At 43.0% G+C, this 26839-nt stretch overlaps 1 protein-coding gene across 3 annotated transcripts in view; it reads left to right on the top strand.

Moving 5' to 3' along the window:
- Nucleotides 1–20227: 20227 nt before the first annotated feature.
- Nucleotides 20228–26839, top strand: part of ITGAM (integrin subunit alpha M) — a 43465-nt gene continuing 36853 nt past the window's right edge. For 2 of the 3 annotated variants that reach the window (XM_012764131.3, XM_012764132.3), the window contains exons 1-5: nt 20228–20358; nt 21490–21595; nt 24127–24230; nt 24511–24581; nt 24717–24834. In XM_012764131.3, the coding sequence (XP_012619585.2) occupies nt 20331–20358; nt 21490–21595; nt 24127–24230; nt 24511–24581; nt 24717–24834 (427 nt within the window). In that variant the 5' untranslated portion in view covers nt 20228–20330. Of the gene's footprint in view, nt 20359–21489; nt 21596–24126; nt 24231–24510; nt 24582–24716; nt 24835–26839 lie in introns of those variants that run through there. The other variant, XM_075995404.1, reaches the window with a different exon arrangement.

The raw sequence follows: 26839 nt of genomic DNA, 5'->3' as shown, positions 1-26839 counted from the left end.
TTCCTCACATGCCTGGCTGCCCACGGGTGGTGGGAAAGTGCCCCTAATCTCCCTAGTCTCCAAGCTGGGTCCATCTCTTGCATGTGATCCCCAGTGGGTGGGGTATAAGGTGTCCGTAGGGGTGGAATTTAGCTTTACCATGTCCCCCTCCACTGCTGAGGAGCCCCTTGAAGTGAGAGATGCCTGCTTCCCCTGGGAGGTTCTGCCCCAGCCCTTTCTCTAACCTCTGTGTTGCTTCCTGTGGAAGCAGGAAGCCTCCATATCCTTTAATTTCTCCATCTTATTTAAGCCACATACCCTTTTCCAGAGGAAAACTCTCATACCTGTAGCCTTTGCCCTAAGGTATCAGGATCTCTGCATCTTGCATTGTCCCACATGGCACCCAGGATCATGGCTTCTCTCTTCCCAGTAGAATCTCCCAGACTCAACTCTCCCAATCTCTTTCCCTGCCTACAAAATAACCTCTGTCTATAAAGCCCTGAATAGGGAGGGCCTGAAGCTGAATGTGACGGCAATGATAGAGGGTCAGGTCAAGGATGCCTAAGGATCCTGGTTACTTAGTAACTGTACAAGATGTTTCATCCAGAGGGTGTTTAGAATAATGATAAATGATAATGTGGCAGAGAGAACTAGTTTGTCTCCCAGTATGTTCTCCTCTTCTTCCTTTAGCTAGGCACATGGCTCTTTAGAATAAAGACCACACTTCCCAGCTTCCCTTGCGATTGTGTGTGATCATGTGACTAAGCACTGGCCAGTGAGATGTGAGGGGAAATGATGTGTGTAACTTTTGGGTTACACCCTTAAAGGAAGAGGCATGCCCATCACTGCCTCCTTTTATTCTTCCTGCCAGAGGGTAGACTTGGTGGGGAGGACAAAACCCTTGGGATGACAGAGCAACCTGCTGGAAGGAGCCTGGATCTCCAACACTGCAGAGCCTCTGTAACCTTCCCAGAGTGCTTGTGCTTGGGCTGTCAACAGGACAGTCTGGTTTAAATCTCCTTGATTTGGGTCTTATTACAGCAGGTGAACCTTAGTCTCAACCAATACAAATTACCATTTATTGGGCACATCCTACATGCCAGGCATTGTGCTAAGCTTTTCACACACATTTGCTAATTTAACCCTTATTAAATTTTTTTTTTTTTTTTTTTTTTAGACAGAGTCTCGCTTTGTTGCCCAGGGTAGAGTGAGTGTGGTGGCATCAGCCTAGTTCACAGCAACCTCAAACTCCTGGGCTCAAGCAATCCTGCTGCCTCAGCCTCCCGAGTAGCTGGGACTACAGGCATGCGCCACCATGCCCAGCTTGTTTTTTCTCTATATATTAGTTGTCCAATTAATTTCTTTCTATTTTAGTAGAGAGGGGGTCTCGCTCTTGCTCAGGCTGGTTTCGAACTCCTGACCTTGAGCAATCCGCCCACCTCGGCCTCCCAGAGTGCTAGGATTACAGGCATGAGCCACCACGCCCGGCCCCTTATTAAAACTTTTTAAAGCAACATATCACTTAGGGCTTTTTGGACAAACAACAGAACAAGTAAAAAATGGAATTTATTGAGTAACAAGTAACATACTTCAGGAATTAGCATCTTTGTCCCCTGTCCTGCTCGGGTCACACTCTGAGCTGCTTCTGCTTTCAAGCATGGCAATCAGGAGGAACTATTTTAGGGTCAGTGAAATGGCTGTCTTTGCTTTCAAGGGTCAGAATCAGTAGGAACTATTTTAGGGACGGTGAAACGGCTGTCCTTGCCCTGTAAGTGACGATTGGCCAGGCATGTTTTTAGTGTGACCTTTAGTGGAAATCTACCACAAAGTCTGCGATAGTTTCTCTTTCTGCGAACTGTTTTTGTGACCTGCCCAACAGTGGTCTCCTGCTTGGACAACTGAGGGAGCAGGCAGAGCAGCCTAGAATGCTTCCAGGCACTTTTATTTTTTTTTTAGATAGAATCTGGCTGTGTGACTGGGGCTAGAGTGCCATGGTATCAGCCTAGCTCACAGCAACCTCAAACTCCTGGGCTCAAGCAATCCTCCTGCTTCAATCTCCCAGGTAGCTGGGACTACAGGCACACACCATCATGCCTGGCTATTTTTTTTCTATATAGTTTTAGTTGTCCAGCTAATTTCTTTCTATTTTTAGTAGAGACATGGTCTTGCTCTTGCTCAGGCTGGTCTCCAACTCCTGACCTTGAGCGATCCTCCTGGCTTGGCCTCCCAGAGTGCTAGGATTACAGTTGTGAGCCACTGTGCCCGGCCAATGCTTCCAGACACGTTAAGACAATATAGGCTTTGTGTCTCATTGACACTGTGCCATTGATCAACCCAAGACACATGCACTTTGACATCTATTGCCTCATTTAATTGTCACACCAGCTCCGAGATGTTAGTACTATTATTACCTCCATTTTCCAGATGAGGATAGTGAGGTCCAGAGAGTAACTTGCTCAAGGTCACATTCTTATAGAGCTAGGATTTTAACCCCCTTAGTCCGACCCCAGACTCTAAAGGCTTAACCCTTTGCACTCGGATGTCGAGTGTGGATAATGTTGAGTGGATAATGAGAACAAAGCAAGCGAGTGCAAAGGGTTTAACAATATGGCTGAAGATGACATTCAGGTGAACTTTTCTTGGCACTCCAATGCAATGGAAAAAATGATGTTTTCTTATTTGTACTTCCCAGAACCTTCTCAGGAGGGTGGATCCTGTGTGACAAGTTCCTTTGAATGTGGTGAGTCAGCAAATTGGAGGAGTTTAGACAGAGATAATTTATCTGTGTAGGCAGGGGAAAGAAATTTGGAGAGTTGGGTCTGGGAGATTCTACTGGGAAGAGAGAAACCACGATCCTGGGTGCTGTGTGGGACAGTGGCAGATGCAGAGATCCTGATACCTTCCTTCCCTTGAGAGCAAAGCCAGAAAAATTTGAGAGAAGAAACATGGCAAAGGAGATTTGTGAAGTGGAGTACAGAGTGTCATGTTGATGCAAAACCTACTAATTTGAAGGAGGTTAGAGAGTGACCCTGCAGATATTTGGAGGAAGAATATTCCAGTCAGCGGGAACATCCAGTGTGATGGAAGCGTGCCTGGCATGTTTGAGGAACAGCAAGGAAGCCATTGTGGCTGGAGTGGAAAGAGCAAGGGTTCCAAGAAAAGGAGATGAGCTCACAGAGGTGAGGGTGGGGGTGTGGGATGACAGGTCATGCAAGCTTGCAGGTTGTGGAAAGGACTGGCTTTTACTCCCCAGTAAGGTAGCAGACTTTGCAAGATTTTGATCAGAGGAGAGGCATGATATGTATTGTTTTTGTGTTTGTTTGTTTTGGGGGGACAGAGTCTCATTCTGCCCAGGCTAGAGTGCCGTGGCATCAGCCTAGCTCACAGCAACCTCAAACTCCTGGGCTCAAGTGATCCTCCTACCTCAGCCTCCGAAGTAGCTGGAACTACAGGTGAGAGCCACCACGCCTGGCTAAATTTTTGTTTCTATTTTTAGTTGCCTGGCTAATTTTTTTCTATTTTTAGTAGAGACGGGATCTTACTCTTGCTCAGGCTGGTCTCGGACTCCTGAGCTCAAGCAATCCACCCTCTTCAGCCTCCCAGAGTGCTAGGATTCTAGGCGTGAGTCCACTGCGCCTAGCCTGTATTGGATTTTGAAGGGATCCCTCTGGCTGCTGTACTGAAAATTGACTTTGTGGGGAGGCAAGTATAGAAGCAATTAGGCATGGAAGGAGGCCATTACAGTTGCCCAGGAAGGATGCTGGTGACTTGCAGTTTTGGTAACAGTGGAGTTGGTAAGAAGTGGTCTTATTTTGGACAAGTTTGAAAGCAGAGATGTAGGCGTTCCTGATGATTTTTGGTGTGAACAACCGAAGGATGCTGTTGTCATGGACCAAATGAATGGAGGGGAACAGCTCCACCACGGCACCCTGGTGTGTAGGGGACTGACATATATTTTCCTAGTTTAAGAATTAAAGTTAGTGAGTAATGTATGTGTTCTGCCCAGAGTGTTTGAAAGTAATATGTTCTGGACAGACTCCCTGTGATAAACAAAGGTGTTGCCTAGAGGCATAACAAAGGACCTGAGCTGCAAGTAGCAAGAGCAGCCCCGCCCCACAGCATTGGGGGTCTGGAGGCCACATGATAAACATACTGTTCCTGTGATTGCTGCATACACCCCATAAGATGGCTGGTTAGTCAATGACAGGTGAGACCCTTCAAGGGAGGGGCAACCTAAGCCATGCACAGCTGCCAGGCTTCAGCCGAAGATCTTAGGGGGTCACCCTAAGAGAAGCTGGGGATGAGAAATGCCCCCTGTGGCTCCCCTTGCCCATCCTTGCTAATCTCAGTCCTTTATATGCGTAGTGCCTAGAGCAACCACCTTGAAATTCTGAGTCAGGGGATATCTGCTTCCCTAAGGCTACACATTCCAGAATTTATGGCTATCGGTGCCATGCCTGAGTGGTTACGTACAAGGAACTAACTTTAATTTTTTAGAGTATAAAAATAAAACTGATCTGGTGTATTATCACTTGAGTCAACTGTCTGTACGTGTGTCCACGTTTTTCTTTGTGTTCTGTGTTTGTGTTTTATGTTCTGTGTTCATCCTCCGTCCTGCAAACGGGCTACGACATTGGTGACCTCGTACATATCTATATAGGCCATGTAGGCAAAGGCTTGAAGCACAGGCAGTCTGGGTCTTGGCAGAATACCTGTGATCCTCTCTGAACAGAGGATGGGAGGCCGGTGAGGAGCTGCTCTGGGGCCGTTTCCTGCTCACCTTGCTGCTTCCTTTTGGAGGCGGTCATGAGATAGTCTCTCACGTTTCCCACGTACTAAAAAAGATCTGTTTTGTTCCTCTCCTGCCCCTCCCCTTTCCTACCCAGAATAGAACCACAGATCCACCACCCCCTTTTCCATCCATTTTCATATGCAGAACTAGAACCATGGGGAACTTTGGCTACTTCTCCTTTTGCTGTCTATGTAGGTAATAATGAACTGAACCTAAAAATGGCTCACTGCATCTTTTCTGGTCAGATCAGTCAGGTCTTGGCTGGTCTGGTCTTGTCTTGCGTGCCTGACACTGATGTGGGGCCAGCCGAGGTGGAGTGAGATGGGAAGTACTTAGTTCAGTTGCAGCCATACTTGTTTTGAGGTGTCTGTTAGCCAGCTCGTGGGCAGGGGGATATCAGAGTCTGGAGTTCAGGAGCCAGATCTGAGATGGAGACAGGAGATATAAACCTGGGGATTATCAGCATGTGTGTGATATTTCCAGCCATAAGGCCACCTAAGGACTGAGTGTAGATTAAAAAAAAAAAAGAAGCCCAAGGACTGCGCTCTGAGATCCTCCTAGAGATGTTGGGGAGAAGAGGAGAATCGACAAAAGAAACCGAGAAGGATGGACCAGGTGGTAGAAGAGAACCAGGACAGGTGGGGTCCTGAGGGCAAATGTATGAATTAGTTCCAGGAAGCGATGGTCAAATGTTCAAAGCTGCTGCTGAGTCACTTCAGATGAAGACTGAGAACTGAGCCCTGGAATTGCCATGTGTCCTTGGTGACCTTGATGAAACTTGTTCAGGTAGAGTTAGGCAAAAGCTTGATTGGAGGGTCTGAAGGAGAATGGGAGGAGCAAAACAGGGCTTGGCAAACACACAACTATTTTGGAGAAGTTTTGCAAAAGGGAAGCAAAAAAAAAAATGTGGCAGTGGTTAATAGGGAAGTAGGATCAAAGAAAGATTTGTTTCCTTTTTCATTAAGAAAAACATATTATTTCTGATGGGAATACCACACACACACATGCACATGCACACACTGTATTCTTTCTGCTGGTCTTATATATTATTCTAGAACCAACACCATACTTTTACTTACTATGTCTTTAGGATATTGCTTTGGTAGGGCATGTCTGGTTATGGAATGACATGATTTAATAGGGCATGTTTCATTGTTTTCTATCTCACTCCTGTGCATTTTCTCTTCTGGTGAATTTTAGAGTCAGCATGTCAAATCCTGTAAGAATTCTGTTGGGTGTGATTACATTGAATTACTGAGCAATCTAATGGAGAACTGATATTTTTACAATGTTAAGTCTTGTCATCCATGAATATGATTTCTCTCTCTATTCTTTTATGTCCTTCAGGAAAAGACTAGCAATTTAAAAAATATATAGTTCTCACATATTTCTTTTTTTTTCTTTTTTATTTCAGCATATTATGGGGGTACAAATGTTTAGGTTACATATATTGCCCTTGCCCCACCCGAGTCAGAGCTTCAAGGTGTCCATCCCCCAGATGGTGTGCACAGCACCCATTGGGTGTGAATATACCCATCCCCCCACCCTTCCTACCTGCCTGACACCTGATGAATGTTAGATTTGTGCCTAGATGTTATATAGATTTTTTGTGTTATAAATGGTGTTTTTCCTATTTTCTAATTTGTTATCACTGCTGAATAAGAAATGGGTTAAATTTTTTTGACACCTTATTATCCTGGACTCTGAATGGGTTAGATTTTTATATGTTCATCTCATTCTTTTAGAATTAGAACAAGATTAATTCTAACAATTATCAGTTCATGGTCTTGGATTTTCATACCCTCTGTAGTGATACATTGAGCCTACCTCAAGTAGGAAATAAGAGTCGGGACTGGATAGTACTGCTGTCCATCATATTTGCTCTTGGGGAAGCAATAAAGGGTTAGAATAATTCTCCTCTTTGGAGTAGTTTCCCAGCTATGCCCATGGAGTTGGGCTGTGAACTGGTGGCATCCAGGTTTGCTCAGACTGAAAGAGAAAATAATTGTACCAACAGTGATATGTAATACTGTAATCTTGCTTTCTATTGACTTGGGTAGGTAGCATATGAGCAGTAAAAAAAATTTGACAAATATAGGGAACTAAAATTTCTTTCTAAAAGTTTATTTTCAAAGAATACAATTCAATAAATAGAACTAGGAACTTATTCATATGGGTAAAAATGAAATTGGATTTTCTTCTAGTTTACATTACACACATGTAAAAAAACAACTCTACACAAAATAACTTAAATAAGGAAGTAAAGGGCTGGGCGTGGTGGCTCACACTTACAATCTTAGTGCTTGGAGGCTGAGGCAGGAAGATTGTTGGAGGCCAGGAGTTCAAGACTAGCTTGGGTAACATAGCAAGCCCCTATCTCTACAAAAATAAAAAAAGAAAAAGAAAAATGGAAGTAAAGGAGTTACCTGAGAAAAATACATTGGTGAAAAGAAGTTTTTTAAACCTTGGGGATTTCTTAAACACATGACAGAAAAGGCAAATAATAAATTTGGCTACACTAAACAGAAGAACTTCTGCCCAAGAAAAGGACAATTATAATTAATAATAACATCTAATTTACAGTTTGAGCACGAGTATCAGAAGAGGTGATGTCTATGAAAGTGAGTTCTAAAGCACAAGAAAATGGTGGTTGCTTTTACCTTTGAATTCCCCCCAAGGAGCCTTATGTTCTATTTAGGTTGATTTGATGTTAGGAAGACTGTGTCACTCATATTATTTCAAGTTTGGGATGTTTTTAGTTAGAATTCCATACCATCAACATCTTTCCCCAGTGTGAATACGGGAAAAAAATTCCATAAGAGGGGTCACCATTTCCTGATTACACTTTCCTATCCCCCGAAGTTGGACCTGAACATAGGACATCTTTGGGCAGTGAAATGTGAGCAGAGTGATGTATGTCACTTTCAGGAAGAAACATGTCAGAGCCTGTTCATGGTTCTCCATGCTCTTTTTCTTCTGTCTTGGGGTTCATGGAGGCACAGGTGGATGCGGAAATTTGATGCAGTCAAAGAAGACTGGAATTCCGAGACAACTGCCTGGAAGAGTTTCTTAGACCTGAAGTGAATTTTGGACACGTGAGAAGTAAACTTTTAGATTTGTCACTGAGATTTTGGCATTGTTTGTCACTGCAGCATAACTTAACTTATTCTTACTGATATAGAAATCTGTACTCTGGATTGAAAACTCATCTGAATCAGAGGCAGTTCCAGGGCACCTTTCTTCATTCTTCTGGGGACTATATTGTCTCTCACACACAATGTCTCTACCTCTCTCTGCAAGTCAGTTCCGATCTTCTCTCACTAATGACCAGCTTCTCCTGCTTACTTATAATTTTAGTTTATACAAGTACTCTCCAGCCCCAAATCCACATCCTGAGATTTCAGCCTCAGTTCCCACTGCTAACTGGATGTCTTCCATTCAGTAGCTTTTAGTTCTTAGTCCAGATTCCTATGGGAGGGGCCCGAATGGGTTCAGTTTATCTTTTCATTCCATGTCACCTCATTCATTCATTCAATGAACATTTTTTCCCAAATTTTATTGTAGCAAAATATATATAACATACCATTTACCATCTGAACCATTTTTAAATGTATAGTTCAATGGTATTAAGTACATTTATATTGTTACATAACATTCTCCACTATCTATCTCCAGAACTCTTTTTATTTTGCAAAACTAAAACTCTATACCCATTAAACAATTATATTCAATTCTCCACTCCTCCCAGCCCTTGGCAACCACCATTTTAGTTTCTGTCTCCATGAATTTGACTTTAACTTTGGATACCTCATATAAATGAAATCAGACAGTATTTGTCTTTTGGTGAATGGCTTATTTCACTTAGCATAATGTCCTGAAGGTTCATCCATGCTATAACATGTGTCAGAATTTCTTTTCTTTTTAAGGCTGAGTGATAGTAATAGTCCATTCTGTATATAAGCCACATTTTGCTTATGCATTCATTCGTTGATGGACACTTGGGTTGCTTCTACATTCGAGTATTGATGATAGGAACATGGATGTACTAACATCTCTTCAAGACCATGCTTTCAATTCTTGTGGGTATATATAATTCAAGTGGGATTGCTGGATCATATGAACATCCATTTTTAGCTTTTTGAGAAACTACCAAACTCTTGTCCACAGCAGCTGCACAATTTTATATTCTCACCAACAGCACACAAGAGTTGCAATTTCTTCATATTCTTGCTAATACTTAGTTTCTGTCTTTTAAAAAATAGTAGCCATCCAAATGGGTATGAGATCATGTGATTTTGATTTACATTTCCCTAATGATTAACCATGTTGAGCATCTTTCATGTGCTTATCGGTCATTTGTATATATTCTTTGGAGAAATGTTTATTTAAATTTTTTTTCCATTTTTTGTGTTTTTTTGTTTTTTTTCTTTGAGACAGAATCTCACTCTATTGTCTAGGCTAGAGTGCCATGGCATCAGCCTGGCTCACAGCAACCTCAAACTCCTGGGCTCAAGCAATCCTTCTGACTCAGCCTCTGAGTAGCTAGGACTACAGGCATGCACGACCATGCCCGGCTAATTTTTTCTATATTTTTAGTTGTCCAGCTAATTTCTTTCTATTTTTAGTAGAGATGGGGTCTCGCTCTTGATCAGGCTGGTCTCGAACTTCTGACCTCGAGCTATCCTCCCGCCTCAGCCTCCTTTCGAAGGATTACAGGCATGAGCCACCATGCCCTGTCTGATAGTGTCTTTTGATGAACAAAAGTTTATGATTTTCATCAAGTCTAATCTTTCTTTTGTTACTTATGCCTTTGGTGTCAAAGCCAAGAAATCATTGCCAAATCCAATGTCATAAAGCTTTTCCTATCTTTTCTTTTAACAGTTTTATAGTTTTAGCTTTTACGTTCAGGTCTCTGATCTATTTTGAGTTAATTTTTTGTATATAATGTTAGGTAAGAATCTAGTTTCAATCTTTTGCATATGGATATTCAGTTTTCTCCGCATCATTTGTTGAAAAGACTGTCCTTTCCTCCATTGAATGGTCTTGATACTATTGTTGAAAATCATTTGAATATATATGTGAAGATTTGTTTCTGGATTCTCCATTCTATTCCATCGTCTCTATGTCTATATGTCCGTCTTTTTGCCAGTGCCACACTGTAGTTTTGTAATAAGTTTTTTTTTTCTTTTCTTTTCTTTTTTTCTTAAGAAATAGAGTCTTGCTATGTTTCCCAAGCTGGCTTCAAATGTAGTAAGTTTTGAAATCAGGAAGTGTGAGTTCTCCAGTTTTGTTCCTCTTTTTCAGTACTATTTTGGCTATTCATGATCCCTTGAAATTCCAAAGAACTTTAGAATAGGTTTTTTATTATTACTGCAAAAAACAATGGGATTTTTTTTTTTTTTTTTTTTTGAGACAGGGTCTCACTCTGGTGCCCAGGCTGGAGTGCAGTGGGAGGATAATAGCTCACTGCAGCCTGGAACTCCTGGGTTCAAGCAATCTTTCTGCCTCAGCCTCCTGAGTAGCTAGGACTACAGGTGTGTGCCACCATAACTGGCTACAAAGTTTTTTGTAGAGACAGGGGTCTCATTATATTGCCCAAACTGGTCTTGAACTCCTGGCCTCAGTGATCCTCCTGCGTTGGCCTTCCAAAGCACTGAGATTATAGGCATGAGACAATGTGCCCAGCATATTTTTAATATGTTTTTTAGAGACAGGATTTCACTCTATGGCCAGGCTGGAGTTCAGTGACATGGTCATAGCTCACAGTAAACTCAAACTCTTGGACTCCCAAAATGCTAGGATTGCAGGCATGAGCCACCATGCCCAGCTGTGACAGATTTTTTAGTGTTGGCTTTGTATCCTGCTACTTTGCTGAATTCATTTATTTATTATTACTTCAAATAGTTATTTTTGTGGAATCTTTGGGATTTTCTACATTTAAGATCATATCACCTGAAAACAGGGATCATTTTTTACTTCTTCCTTTTGAATTTGGATGGCTTTTAGTTCTTGCCCAATTGCTGTGGCTAGGACTTCCAGTGCTATGTTGAGTAAAAGTGGCAAAAGTTGGCATCCTTGCCTTGGTCCTGATCTTAGAGAACTTTTAGTCTTTTGCTATTAAGTATGATGTTTGGTGTAGGTTTTTCTTATGATGCTTTTATTATGTTGAGGTAGTTTCTTTCTATTCCTAGTTTGTTGAATGTTTTTATTATGAAAGATTGTCGACTTTTGTCAAATGCTTTTCTTTTTTTTTTGCACCGGTTGAGATGATCATGTGGTTTTTTTTTCACCTCATTTTGTTAATATGTTGTACCACATTGATGTATTTTTGTATGTTGATCCATCCTTGCATTCCAGGAATAAATCACACTTGGTTATGGTGTATAATTCTTTAAATATGCTGCTGAATTCAGTTTGGAAGTATTTTGTTGAGGATTTTTGCATCACTGTTCATAGGGATATTGGTCTGTAATTTTCTTTTTCTTTCTTTTTTTTTTTTTTTTTTTTGAGACAGAATCTTACTCTGTTGCCTGGGCTAGAGTGCCGTGGCATCAGCCTCGCTCACAGCAACCTCAAACTCCTGGCCTCAAGCAATCCTGCCTCAGCCTCCCAAGCAGCTGGGACTACAGGCATGCGCCACCATGCCCAGCTAATTTTTCTATATATTTGTAATTGGCCAATTAATTTCTATTTTTAGTAGAGACGGGGTCTCGCTCTTGCTTGGGCTGGTTGGAACTCCTGACTTTGAGCCATCCTCCCACCTTGGCCTCCCAGAGAGCTAGGATTACAGATGTGAGCCACCGCACCCGGCCTGTAGTTTTCTTTTCTTGTAAAGTCTTCATCTGGCTTGGAGTCAAGGTAATGTTGGCCTCATAGAATGAGTTATTCAGTGATTCAGTGTTTTGGAGAAGTTTCAGAAGGATTGGTGTTAGTTCTTCTCTACATATTTGTTAGAAACTATTGCTGAAGCCATCAGATCCAGGGCTTTACTTTGCTAGGATATATATATTTATTCATTTTTTTGGAGACGAAATCTCACTCTTGTTGCCCTGGCTAGAGTGCCGTGGCATCAGCCTAGCTCACAGCAACCTCAAACTCCTGGGCTCAAGTGATCCTCCTCCCTCAGCCTCCAGAGTAGCTGGGACTACAGGCATGCGCCACTATGCTTGGCTAATTTTTTCTATATATTTTTAGCTGGCCAATTAATTTCTTTCTATTTTAGTAGAGATGGGATCTCTCTCTTGCTCAGGCTGGTCTCGAACTCCTGAACTGAAACGATCCGCCTGCCTCGGCCTCCCAGAGTGCTATGCTGGGATATTTTTGATGACTGATTCAATTTCATTACTAGTTATAGGCCTAGTCAGATTTTCTCTTTCTTCATGGTTTAGTCTTGGTAGGTTTGTTTCTAGTAATTTGTTCATTTATATCTAGGTTATCCAATTTTTTGGCACACAATTTCTCATAGTACTCACTTATAATCCTTTTTACTTTTGTAGAAATAGTAGTAATGTCCCCACTTTCATTTATGATTTTAGTAGTTTGAGTATTCTCTTTCTTTCTTAGTCTATCTAGCTAAAGATTTGTCAATTTTGTTGATTGCTTCAAAGAACTAGCTTTTGCTTTTCTTGACTGTTCCTATTTAGTTTATCTCTGCTCTAATCTTACTATTTCCTTCCCTCTGCTAGCTTTGGGTGTAGTTTGTTCTTCTTTTTCCAGTTCTTTAAGTGGTAAATTTAGGTTGTTGATTTGAGATCTTTCTTGTTTTCTAGTATAAATATTTATAGCTATAAATTTCCCCTTTACCACTGCTTTTGTTGCATCCCATAAGTTTTGGTATGTTGTATTTAATTTTCATTCTTCTATAAATATTTTCTAATTTACTTTGTGATTTCTTCTTCCTCACTTTTTTTTTCTTGAGACAAAGTCTTGTTCTGTTGCCCAGGCTAGAGTGCAGTGATGTCATCATAGCTCACTGCAACTTCAAACTCCTGGGCTCAAGGGATCCTCCTGCCTCAGTCTCCCAAGTACCTGGGAGTACAGGCCTATGCAACTACAGCCAGGTAATTCTTTCTATTTTTTTTGGTAGAGACAGGGTCTTGTTCTTGCTCCAGCTGGTCTCGAACTCCTGAGCTCAAGCGATCCTCCCCTGCCATCAGCTTCCCAGAATGCTAAGATTACAGGCCCTTATTTATTTATTTATTTATTTATTTATTTTTAGAGATGGGGTCTCGCTGTGATGCCCAGGCTGCAGTGTAGTGGTATGATCATAGCTCACTGCAACCTTGAACTCCTGGGCTCAGGAATCCTCCTGCCTCAGCTTCCTGAATAGCTAAGACTATAGGCATGTACTATCATGTCTGGCTAATTTTTTAAAAATTTTTTTGTACAGACAAGGTCTTGCTATGTTGCCCAGGCTGGTCTCCAACTCTTGGCCTTAAGTGATCCTCCAGTCTTGGACTCCCAAAATGCTGGGATTATAAGTGTAAGCCACCACATCCAGCCCATGATTTCTTCTCTGATCCACTGGTTGTTTCATTTCTACAAATTTGTGAGTTTTTTTGTTTTCCTTCTGTTGTTGATTTCTAACTTCAGTCCTTTGTGGTCAGAGAAGACATGTCGTATGATAACTATATTTTAAAATCCTTTGAGACATAACTTGTGGCCTAACATATGTTCTATCCTGCAAAACATCCCATATGCACTTGAGAAGAATGTGTATTCTGTTATTGGGTATGAGGTTCTGTATATGTCTGTTAGATCTAATTGGCTTATTGTTTTGTTCAAGTTTTCTGTTGCCTTATTTATCTACTGTCTGGTTGTTCTATCCATTATTAAGAGTGGCTGCTAAAGTCTCCAACTATTATTGTAGAACTATTTCTACTTTCATTTCTGTCAATTTTTGCTCATATATTCTGATGGACTGTTATTAGTTGTGCACATGTTTTTATTGTTACATCTTCTTCTTGTATTGAAACTTTTATTAATATGTAATGTCCTTATTTGTGTCTTGTAAACTTTTTTGATTTAAAGTCTATTTTGTCTGATATTAGTACAGCTCCCATTGCTCTCTTTTGGTTATTGTTAGTGTGAAATATCCTTTTCCATCCTTTTACTTTCAACTTATTTGTGCCTTTTTTTTTTTGAGACAGAGTCTCACTCTGTTGCCCAACCTAGAGTGCCATGGCATCAGCCTAGCTCAAAGCAACGTCAAACTCATGGGCTCAAGCAATCCTGCTGCCTCACCTCCTGAGTAGCTGGGACTACAGGCATGTACAACCATGCCTGGCTATTTTTTTCTATATATTTTTAGTTGGCCAATCAATTTCTTTCTATTTTTAGTAGAGATGGGGTCTCACTCTTGCTCAGGCTGGTCTTGAACTCCTGACCTTGAGCGATCCTCCTGCCTCAGCCTCCCAGAGTGCTAGGATTATTTGTGTCTTTAAAATGAGTCTCTAGTGTACAGCATGCAGTGAATCATTTTTCTAATCAATTCTTCCAATCTCTGTCTTTTTACTGGAGGTTTTGATCCACTTGTATTTAAAGTAATTACTTCTGTGATTTTGCTATTTATTTTTTACATGTCCTATAGCTTTTTTGTCTCTCATTTCCTGCATTACTGTCTTCTTTTGTGTTTGGTTGATTTTTTTGTAGTAAAATGTTCAAACTTCTCATTTCCTTTTTGCTATTTTCTTTGTGATTACAATGGGGATTACATTTAACATTCTAAAATTATAATACTTTACTTTAAATTTATACCTTTTATATATAAAATCTTAACTTTTATAACACACAGTCTCTGCTCCCTTCACAGTTCAGTCCCCACCTCTTTCTGCTGTTGATATCACATAATTGTGGTTTTATATGTGTCTGTCCAAAAACAAACTAATAATTAAAAAAGCATTAGTCTCTTAAATCATGTAGAAAACAAAAAGTGGAGTTATACACCATAGTTACAATAATACTAGCTTTTATAATTGCCCATGTATTTATCTTTATTGCAATCTTTTTTTCTTCTTATGACTTTGACACTGTCTAACCTTCTTTCATTTCTATCTCCAGGACTCTCTTTAGCATGTCTTGCAGGGTAAGTCTATGGTAATGGATTCTTCTAACTTTTGTTTGTCTGGGAATATCTTAATCTCTCCCTCACTTTTGAAGGACAGTTTTGCCAGATAAAGAATTCTTGGTTGACAGGTTTTTTATTTTATTTTATTTATTTTATTATTTTAATTTTTTTTTTTTGAGACACAGTCTCACTCTGTTGCCCAGGCTAGAGTGCCGTGGCATCAGCCTAGCTCAAAGCAACCTCAAACTCATGGGCTCAAGCAATCCTGCTGCCTCAGCCTCCCGAGTAGCTGGGACTACAGGCATGTACCACCATGCCCGGCTCATTTTTTCTATATATTTTTAGTTGGCCAATTAATTTGTTTCTATTTTTTGGTAGAAACAGGGTCTCACTCTTGCTCAGGCTGGTCTTGAATGCCTGATCTTGAGTGATCCGCCAGCCTTGGCCTCCCAGAGTGCTAGGATTACAGGCGTGAACCACCTCGCCCTGCCTTATTTTATTTTTTTAGCACTGTAAATACATCAACCCACTACCTTCTAGTCTCCAAAGTTTCTGATAATCTTATTGAGTGTCTCTTGTATGTGACAAGTCACTTCTCTCTTGCTGCCTTCAAGATTCTCTCTTTGTCTTTCAACAGTTCAATTATAATGTGTTTCACTGTGGGTCTCTTTGAATTCATCCTACTTGGAGTTCGTTGAGCTTCCTGGATAAACATTCATTACTTCATCAAATTTAGGAAGTTTTCAGCCATTATTTCTTCAAATATCCTCTCCTCTCTCTTTCTTCCCCTCTGGGATTCTCACAATGCATATGCTGGTTTCTCTGTCCCATCAGAGGTCCTTTAGGCTCTTGTTTGCTTTTTTTCAATCTTTTTTCTTTCTTCTCTTCACACTCAATAATTTCCATTATCCTATCTTCAAACTTACTGATTCTCTTTTCTGCTTACTCAAATCTACCTTTGAATTTCTCTAGTGAATTTTTTATTTCAGTTCTTGTACTTTTCAGCTCTAGGATTCCTTTTTGGTTTCTTTTTAGGTTTTATACCTCTATTGATATTTCTATTTTGTTCATACATTATTTTCTTGACTTCACTACATCTTCCTTTAGTTCTTTTTAAAGTTGTTGTCTAATTGGTCTGCTGTCTGGTCTTTCTCCTGGATGGTTTCTACTGTTTTTTTTCCCCTTTGAATGAGCCATGCTCTACTTTTATTTATTTATTTATTTTGAGACAGAGTCTCACTCTGTTGCCCTGGCTAGAGTGCCGTGGCATCAGCCTAGCTCACAGTAACCTCAAACTCCTGGGCTCAAGTGATCCTCCTGCCTCAGCCTCCTGAGTAGCTGGGACTATAAGCATGCACTACCATGCTCAGCTAATTTTTTCTATATATTTTTAGTTGGCTAACTAATTTTTTTCTGTTTTTAGTAGAGATGGGGTCTTGCTCTTGTTCAGGCTGGTTTCAAACTCCTGACCTTGATTGATTCTCCCGCTTCGGCCTCCCAGAGTGCTAGGATTACAGGCATGAGCCACCACGCCCGGCCTACTTTTTATTTTATGCCTTATAGTTTTTTTTTGGTTGTTGAAAACTGGGAATTTTAATATAATGATGCGGTAACTCTGTAAATCAGATTCTCCCCCTTCCTGAGAGTTTTGTGTTATTTTTTGTTCTTATTTTGCTTTTTGTTTCTTGATTGTAGTAAGCTGTCTCTGTGCCAGAGATCAGCCTTAGGTGTATATACATGTAAGGTCGTCTCAGGCCTTTTCTGAGTCTGTGGCTTTCCATGGCATGAAATTTCTCTGTAAATTTCTAAGTTTCTCTGTAAATGTGGTTGCTTTTGAATGTCCTAGTCCTTAAATGTTTGGCTCCCAAATGTGGAAAAAGAGAAAAATGAAGGAAGAGAAAGGCCCTGGACCTTTAAATTCCCTGGAAGTTTCTTTAGCCAGAGGAGGAAGGGCTTGCAACAATGGGGAGGTGCTGGTTCTGCCTCTGTGTCTGTACCTCTGAGGTCAGAAGCAGCAATCAACAATCAGAGCATTGGCAGGGCGTGATGGTTCATGCCTGTAATCCTTACACTCTGGGAGGCCGAGGCGGGCAGATTGCTCGAGGTCAGGAGTTTGAGACCAGCCTGAGCAAGAGTGAGACCTCGTCTCTACTAAAAAAAATAGAAATAAATTAGCTGGACAACTAAAAATATATAGAAAAAATTAGCCGGGCATGGTGGCACATGCCTGTAGTCCCAGCTACTCAGGAGGCTGAGGCAGTAGGATTGCTTGAGCCCAGGAGTCTGAGGTTGCTGTGAGCTAGGCTGATGTCACAGCACTCACTCTAGCCCACTCACTCTAGCCTGGGCAACAAAGCGAGACTCTGTCTCAAAAACAAACAAACAAACAAACAAAAAAACCAATCAGAGCACGAATCTCTGATATTTGGAGGATGGGGCCTTATTGCCCATCCTGGCTCTGTAAACTGCACAAGCTGCTCCTGGAATGTATGCCTGCCAAGGGGTTGGGTAGTGGGAGATGGGTAACTATTACAGTGCTAAGAACTGAAATTGACCAAAATTAACCACAATTTATGTCCAAGGCATCCTCTGGAAGTTTTAAGCCTTTCAACAGACTCCAGAGTTCCAAGATAGTTACATGAGACACATTCTGCCAGTACAATTACTATCTAGGTGGGGAGATGGATTCCTGGTGCATCCTACTCTGCCATCTTCCCAGAATCCTCTTTTTCATTCAATTAAATTGTATTGGGTGTCTATTATGAACCAGAACTATCTGTTCACTGGAGATAGACTGAGCAAAATATATAAGAATCTCTGCCCTCATGGAACTTATACAGAGAATCAGACAATAGAAAACTAAAATATATAATTTTATGTAATGATAAGTGCTATGAAAAAATATTTGATCATCTGTAGCAGATGCTGTAGTTGCCCCATCTGTGTCTCATCAGCATTTAACATTCTCATGCAAGCTGGCTAGATTTCCAGCTGGCAGCACCTGCAACTACTGGCCTGAGGGCTCTCTCTGGTTCCTGGACCCTCCTTTGCCTGAGTGCAAGACAGGGCTGGCTGGGAGCAGCAGAGAATTGAGGATGCCCCAGAGAGCACCCCTCAACCAATAGCTGATGTGAGTTGAGGATAAGAATCTAGCTTCTTTCCCCCTCAGTGTACTGAGCTCCAGTTGTCCATAGTGGTAATTTGTTTCATCACACATGTTCTATGAGCTCCTTCTCTTCTGCACTTTCCCATCGGTGTTTCCTGGATCATCTTCCAAATTAATTACCTAGATTTGAATCCTTATCTCAGAGTTTGCTTGGAGGGGAACCTAAGATAAGATTTTATCAAGAGTGAGGGTGGGAGTGGGGGGTGGGGAGTGAGGGGCTAGGCCTGGTGGCTCACTCCTGTAATCCTAGCACTCTGGGAGGCCGAGTTGGGAGGATCTGTTGAGGTTAGTAGTTTGAGACCAGCCTGAGCAAGAGTGAGATCCCATCTCTACTAAAAATAGAAAAATTACCTAGGCATCATGGTGCATGCCTCTAGTCCCAGCTACTCAGGAGACTGAGGCAAGAGGATCACTTGAGTCCAGGAGTTTGAGGTTGCAGTAAGCTGTGATGACGCCACTGCACTCTTGCTCTGTCTTTTGTTAGAAGGTGGCCAAAGTGTGAAAGTTTTTATCAAAACAAACCCATTATTAAATTTATCTATTAAACTACTCCCCACATCCTGGCTGGTATCTTCTCATTTGGCCCATGGGCTTGTTCCTCCTTTTCTCAGCCTCTTTACCTGCTAAGGAGTATGGGCACTTTGTTGTTTTAAATTATCTACTGGTATTTTTTCTTTATGGTTATAGAAGTCATTCTGTTTTTTGTATAAAGGTTTTAAATACAAAAAATATATAGAAGAAAAAATTATCCTGTGGCAGATTGAAGATAGCCACAAATTCTTTGACACTCCTCCCACTGAGTGGTGGGATCTATGTCCCCTTTCTCTGAATGTGGAGGAGCTCTGTGACTGCTTGACTGACAGAATATGGTGGAAGTGATTGTGTGTCAGTTTCCAGATCAAGACCTTACCAGACTGGAAACTTTCACTTCCTGTCTCTGGGAACACTTGCTTTCGAAATCCACCCACCATGCTATGAGTGGCCCAAGCCACGTGGACAGGACACATGTAGGTGCTCCAAGTGACAGCCCCAACTGAGCTCTTAGCCTACAGCCAACCGCCAGCTGTGTGAGTGATCCATTTTGGAAGGCTAGCTAAATTGAGCCTTTGGATACCTTTAGCCCCTGATCTGACTGTAATCATCTGAGATACCCCATTAAGAACTGCTTAGGCCAGGTAATTCACAGAAGCATGAGAGACAATAATAAATTGCTGTTTTTAGCTACTAAGTTTTGGATCGGTTTGCTATGCAGCAATAGGTATGGGAACATACCCATAATCCTACCATCTTGGAGATAACCACTATTACCATTTTGGTTTTCCTGCACATATGTGTTTTTAAACAAAATGTACAGAATTTTTATGGATTTTTTTTTCAGTCAGAAAACATTTATTTCTAACTGGTTATTAGGAAAGTAGAATCAGGGCCAACAACAACAAAAAAATGTGTAGTGAGAAGAACCATTGGCATGGAAATCACCTTAGCAGTCACATGAAGGTGCCGTTTGGTGGTCTGTATATTTCCTGAAAGTGTTTACCCGTGTCATTGAAACAGAATTAGGAATGAGTATACACAATGGAATGTGAGGACACATCAGAGTGAGATAATATTTAACCATTCTTCTGTTGTTGGATTTTCGGGTTGTTCCAGTTTTTCACTATTAAAGACTATACTGCAATAAATAAGCTAGTGCATGTATCTTTGATGGCGCTTCTTAGCTATTTCTCTGGATGAATTATTGGAAGTGAAAATTCTTGGGTAAAGGTTTTGAGGCTTTTTGAAAAAAGCAAAATAATATTTAAAAAGCACCAGGTGTCTCTGTACTTGAGTTGTCCTTCTTGATGGCTACAAATGAGGACAGCTGTGGCTGAGGGCTGCTTCTGTTTTCACGGGCTGGAGGAGGGATATTTTTACAAAGTATTTTCAGGGAGACACAGAGTTTGGCCTCCCACACTTGTTTGATTTGTATTAATGCTTAGAGCACATGTTCCAGGGGGCAGGCCCTAAGTTTATTCAGCTTGTTTTTCATAATGCTTTGGCCAAGCCCAGAAGCAAGTGGGTGATAAGTGATGCCTTTTGGATAATGACCATGATGGTTGGGGCAGGAAGCTGGGTAAGAAGCGGGCAGGGTGTGTGTGGTCCCAGGAGTAAGGTCAAGCAGGGCTGTGCTCGCTGAATCTCCGCCCTCTTCCTTTGAGTCTCTAGCAGACTTCTGCCTCCCACTTCTCTTTTTCTACCCTTCCTAGCTTTGGCGGCTTCCTTGGGTGGCTCAGTGGTGTCCGCAACACCACCGTTCATACTCCTTCCAGGTTCCTGCTCCTTCAGCCATGACTCGCAGAGTCCTTCTGTTATCAGGTGAACCAGGGGGTTGGGGGACCCTCAGGGTGGGGCAGAGGGGAACTTTGGGGTCTGTGAGTGAGGAGAAAAGGAGCAGAATATCCAGGAGATGGTCTGGGGAGAGGCCAAGAGGACTTGGGGAGGGATAAAGGATTCAAGAAGCAGCAGGGAACAGAGCTAGATGGGGTGGGATGGCCAGGGAAGCTTCGATGAATGGCTGCATTCATAGGCTGTGCGAGGCCATTTGGCTGGTCCTGTCACTTCACAGATGAGGAAACTGAGGCCCAGAGAGGTGAAGTGACATGCCCAAGGGTGCATGGCAGGTGTTTCCTTTTGGATTCCACCTCATCACCTCCACTTTGGCTCCAGTTCTATTTTCCAAGGACCCAGATGTAAATGTTTGTTGAATGATTCCAGTTTGCTTCCTTCTGTGCCTATGCTTTGTGGGAGAACATGACAAGAAGGGAAGGAAATGCGTGAGAGTTGCATAGGAAGGAAATTATCTAATCGAAGGTATCAAGAAACTTGATTGTTGAGCAAATCATCAGGGTGCTAATACTAGGGGAAGAGGCCACTTGTGTGCTCAGAGAAGAGGATGGAGGTCAGAGTGGTGCTGCACGCATCCCCCGATAGTGGCTCTTAGGCCTTGGGCCAGCAAACTGTGGCCCGGGGGTCAGATATGGCAGCACCTGTTCTTGTGCAATCTGCGAGCCGCAGGTTGAAGACGAACATTTGCAATCCCTTTGGTGACAGGGAACACTAACTTCGAATCCCAGTTAAGTGAAATGGTATCTCTACCCCCAAAGAATTCCATTTGTCTTCTTAGTAAACCTGTATTATAAAAATTTGTACTCAATAATTATATTTTGAATTCCCTTAATGAAAAATTTGTGGAAAGGTATTTCTGCTCTTGTTATATGAGAACCTATGTAACATACTCTATTAGATTCTTGGTCTGTAAAGCCTAAAATATTTACTATCTGGCTGTTTATAGAGAAAGTGTGCCGACCCCTGCCCCAGCCTATGGGAGCTGGGCGCGGGAGGCAGGCACCTTGTCGCTGGGCTGGACGCAAAGATGCATAGAGCAGGAGCCTCCTGCTTCCTTAACTGTCTCCTTTCCTCCCACGCTACCCCTTGTGCCCCCTCCAGTCTTGACCTTATGTCGTGGGTTCAACCTGGACTCTGAAAACCCAATGACCTTCCAACAGAACGCAAGGGGCTTTGGGCAGAGTGTGGTCCAGCTTGACGGATCCAGGTAAGAGCCTCAGGTGGCTTCCCCGTCTCATGTGCTTTCCCTCCAAGGCTTAAATATCTGAAAAAAGTGGCAATTTCCTTGAGTGATTTTTTTTTTTTTTTTGGAATAGATAATAGAGTTACAGGGATCTAAATTCAAAAGACACAAACAGGTGTAAGAGTAAAAAGTCCCTTTCTCACTCCCTTCCCCCCAGTTCCCTTTCCAGGAGGGACCTCGGGGAGTGGTTTCTAGTGTGTTCTTCCAGACAGTGTCTATGTGCCTGTAACACACATACATCCACCTAGGCCCCATCCCTCACACAATTTGTAGCTCACATTATACTACCTGCAGGCTGCCACCTATTTTTGAAAATAAATTTTATTAAACACAACCGTGTCCACGCGTCACTTACTGCTCATGGCCACTTATCAAACTATAATGGCAGAATTGAGTAGCTGCAATAGAGATTACAGACCGCAAAGCTAAAGCATTTTCCTTTACAGAAATAACATTTACGGAGATAATATTACCTTTACAGAAAGGTGTGCTGGTCTCTGCTCTCTACTGCCCTTTGCTTTCTTCCCCCTTAATCTTGGTAATTTGACCCGATAGGTACATAAAGAGCTTACTCATTCTGCTTTATGCTTGCATGATATTCCATTATTGGGAGGTATTGTAATTTACTTTACATTCCATTAAATCTCTTCTTTTTTTTTTTTTTTTTTGAGACAGAGTCTCGCTTTGTTGCCCAGGCTAGAGTGAGTGCCATGGCGTCAGCCTAGCTCACAGCAACCTCAAACTCCTGGGCTCGAGTGATCCTTCTGCCTCAGCCTCCCGGGTAGCTGGGACTACAGGCATGCGCCACCATGCCCGGCTAATTTTTTATATATATATCAGTTGGCCAATTAATTTCTTTCTATTTATAGTAGAGACGGGGTCTCGCTCTTGCTCAGGCTGGTTTTGAACTCCTGACCTTGAGCAATCCGCCCGCCTCGGCCTCCCAAGAGCTAGGATTACAGGCGTGAGCCACAGCGCCCGGCCTAAATCTCTTCTTAATGAACACTTAGGGTGCTTCCAAACTTTTGCTATATGAACAATACTGTCGTTTTGCCCGTGTGCAAGTGTATTTGGAAGTAAATTCCTAGAACTGGGATTGTTAGATCAAAGGATAAACAGGCATGTATAATTTTAATAGATTTTTCCAGATACTCTCTGCAGAGGTGGCAACAATTTACACTTGCACCAGAATGTATAAAAACACCTACCTCCCCACCCATTTGCCAACCCAATGTGTTATCAAACTGACTGATCTTTGCAAATCGAATAGGTGAGAAGTAGCATCTCAATTTAGTTTTAAATTGCTTTCTCTTTTTATAACAAAGTGAACACTTTTTTTCTTATTTGTTGTCCATTTTTCTATTTCTTTTTTTTTTTTTTTTTTTTTTTTTTTTTTTTTTTTTTGAGACAGAGTCTCGCTTTGTTGTCCAGGCTAGAGTGAGTGCCGTGGCATCAGCCTAGCTCACAGCAACCTCAAACTCCTGGGCTTGAGTGATCCTTCTGCCTCAGCCTCCCGAGTAGCTGGGACTACAGGCATGCGCCACCATGCCCGGCTAATTTTTTCTATATATATCAGTTGGCCAATTAATTTCTTTCTATTTATAGTAGAGACGGGGTCTCGCTCTTGCTCAGGCTGGTTTTGAACTCCTGACCTTGAGCAATCCGCCCGCCTCGGCCTCCCAAGAGCTAGGATTACAGGCGTGAGCCACAGCGCCCGGCCTCTATTTCTTTTTAAACTAATTTTTAGGAGCTCTGGATATACTGAGGAAAGTAGTCTGAGGTTTGAGTTGCTAATGTCCCTCCACCCAGTTTATCATTTGTTTATTGACTTTGCCTATGGTAGTTTATCACATACAGAAATTTATTTAAAATGACTGTGTGTTGAATTAATCTATTTTTCAATGACCTCTGGTGTTATGCTTAGAAAGCCCCTACCTGTTTTGAGATTTGAAATTTTCCTTTTTTTTTTTTTTGAGACAGAGTCTCACTCTGTTGACCAGGCTAGAGTGCCATGGTGTCAGCCTAGCTCACAGCAACCTCAAACTCCTGGGCTCAAGTGATCCTCCTGCCTCAGCCTCCCGAGTAGCTGGGACTACAGACATGCGCCACCATGCCCAGCTAATTTTTTCTATATATTTTTAGTTGTCCAGCTAATTTCTTTCTATTTTTTTTAGTAGAGACGAGGTTTCACTCTTGCTCAGGCTGATCTCGAACTCCTGAGCTCAAATGATCTGCCCGCCTCAGCCTCCAGAGTGCTAGGATTACAGGCGTGAGCCACCACGCAGGCTGAGATTTTTAAAATATGCTATTCTTTTAAAATATGCTATTTTTTAAAATATGCTATTTTAAAATATGCTAATTCTTCTTCCTATTTATGGGAATTCAGGAATCCATGTGAAGGTCCCCACTTTCCTCTGGGTGGTAGAACTTCCGTGGTCATGTTAGAGTTTTCCCCCACATGTTAGAATTTTCTCTCTTCCTACCTCTCCCTCCAGGGTGGTGGTTGGAGCCCCCCAGGAGATAATGGCTGCCAACCAAACAGGCAGCCTCTACCAGTGTGACTACAGCATAGGCTCCTGTGAGCCCATCCGCCTGCAGGGTGAGTCCCTGCCCCCGTCTGGGCCCCGGGGCTGGAAGGCACCTATGAGCACACCTGGTCTATGGTGGGGGGCACTGGGGTCTGGCTCTGCAGCCTCTGCTCTGTCTGGTATCTGACCCCAGACACCCTCAGGCAGCCCTCCATGTTCCTTCCCCATGACCTTGGTGCCCCTTGACCTGTCAGACCTCTGTGTCTCTCAGGTTGAGGTGGGCTCTGCCCAGCTCTTACACTGCCCCTCTTATCCCCCTGAGGGTGACCATGTACATATCTGTCCCCTCAGTCCCCCCAGAGGCTGTGAACATGTCCCTGGGCCTGTCCCTGGCAGCTGCCACCAACCCCTCCCGACTGCTGGTGAGTTGCCCCGGGTCACAGGAGGGTCTCGGCCAGGGTGGGGGGAAGTGGCGGTTGGGAGCCTAGGACTGGTGGGGAGTGGAGATGCTTGGGTGAAAGGGCAGGAACCTTTTTCACTGGCCCCATGTCCCCCAGGCCTGTGGCCCCACCGTGCACCAGACTTGCAAGGAGAACATGTATGTGAAAGGCTTATGCTTCCTGTTTGGATCCAACTTATTGCAGGAGCCCCAGAGGTTCCCAGAGGCCCTCCAAGGTGGGTGGCCTTTGGCCAAGGGTACAGATGGGCAGCGTGAGACAGGGTGGGGGCAGGACTGGGCCTGCACATGGTCTGGGGGGTGACTTAGAAGTCTAGGTGCAGAGGTGGGGGAGCTGGGTGGCGGTAGAGGGAGAGGCGCGGGGCTGGCACTGAGAGGTCCTGATGCAGCCACTCACCTTTGTGAGAGGGGATCGGGCCTCCTGAGTCCACAGAGGCCCCAGTCATGGTCCTTACAGCAAGTGCCTGAGTCTCCCAACCACAGCCTCTGCTGCTCCGGCTGGTTTGGCCCCTGCTCGCCTATGCAAACACTCCCCCGCCTCTGTCTCGGTCACTGTGCTCCAGCCGCTCTGGCTGCTGTTCTCCAAGCAGCACATCCATCTGTCCTGCCTCGGGGCCTTTGTGTTTTCTGTTTCCTTGGCTCCTGCTCTTCCCTAGATCCCAGCTGACAATCCATTATTGTCCCCCAGCTCCAATGTCACCTCTTTGAAGAGGTCTTTCACGTGTGGCCCTTCTAATCATTCTGACACCACTCCCTGTCACACGGCCCTACTTTTACTTTACTTCATATCTGCATGTTCATGTTTTACCTGTTTCTTATCTGTCCATTCTTCTGTAACGGGGTTCCATGACAGCAGGGGTATTGTCCGGCTTGTCCACTGCTATATATGTCTTTTATCTACTGCTGCTGAACAGAGGACCTCTGAATTCAGCAGCTTAAGACAACAAATATTTGTTATCTCAGAGTTTCTGTAAGTCAGGAATCTGGACATAGCTTAGCTGGGTGCCTCTGCCTCAAGGTGTCTTGTGAGATTGAAGTCAAATTGTTCCATCAGGGCTATGGGCTCATCTGAGGGCCTGGCTGGGGGACAGTCTAATTCCAAGTTCACTCACGTGGTTGTTGGCCTGAGGGCCTCAGTTCCTCACCGGCTGTTGGCCAGAGGCCTCCCTCAGTTTCTTGTCACATGGACCTCTCCCAAGAGCAGCCCACAAACAGCCACTGGCTCCCTCAGAGCAAGCAAACCAGAGAGCGGGAGAGCAAGAGAGTAGGCACCCGAGACCTAAGTCACAGTCCTCATAACCTAATCTCAGAAGTGACATCTTGGCCGGGAGCGGTGGCTCACGCCTGTAATCCTAGCACTGTGGGAGGCAGAGGCAGGCGGATTGCTTGAGGTCAGGAGTTCAAAACCAGCCTGAGCAAGTGCAAGACCCCGTCTCTACTATAAATAGAAAGAAACTAATTGGCCAACTAATATATATAGAAAAAATTAGCCAGGCATGGTGGCACATGCCTGTAGTCCCAGCTACTTGGGAGGCTGAGGCAGCAGGATTGCTTGAGCCCAGGAGTTTGAGGTTGCTGTGAGCTAGGCTGATGCCACGGCACTCACTCTGGCCTGGGCAACAGAGTGAGACTCTGTCTCAAAAAAAAAAAAAAAAAAAGAAGTGACATCTCATTAACTCCGCCGTATTCTGTTCCTTTGAAGTGAGTCAAAAAGTCCAGCTCACACTCAAGAGGAGTGGGCTATTCAAGGGTGTCATTGCCAGGAGGTGGAAATCTTGGGGACTATCTTGGTGGCTGCCTACCACACCCCTGTTTCCCAACATTTGTTGAGAGAGAGAGAGAATGAATTGTTCAAGCTGTTTTCTCCCACTGCTCTGTTCAACTGCTTGGCCATCTTTCTGCTGTTGGTTCTGGAACCAAAGGTAGATATTTCTCCTTTTACAGCTTTTCTTTCTCAAGCCTGGCTCCCCTGTACTTCAGCCTCCATAGATAAAACCTCCATACTTCACAGAGAAAACAAGTGCTTCCAGGCGTGGACTCCCTCCACTTACCCCTTCTCCTTGTCCACATTTCCACAATGGTGCCACCTTGGCAGTGTCTCACCAGTTTTTTTTTTTGAAACAGTCTCACTCCGTTGCCTGGGCTAGAGTGCTGTGGCATCAGCCTAGCTCACAGCAACCTCAAACTACTGGGCTCAAGCAATACTCCTGCCTCAGCCTCCTG

Source organism: Microcebus murinus, chromosome 19 (assembly GCF_040939455.1).
Source record: "Microcebus murinus isolate Inina chromosome 19, M.murinus_Inina_mat1.0, whole genome shotgun sequence".
NCBI lineage: Eukaryota > Metazoa > Chordata > Mammalia > Primates > Cheirogaleidae > Microcebus > Microcebus murinus.
Note: the sequence above shows the minus strand (reverse complement) of the source record. Positions and strands in the feature narration are given on the sequence as shown.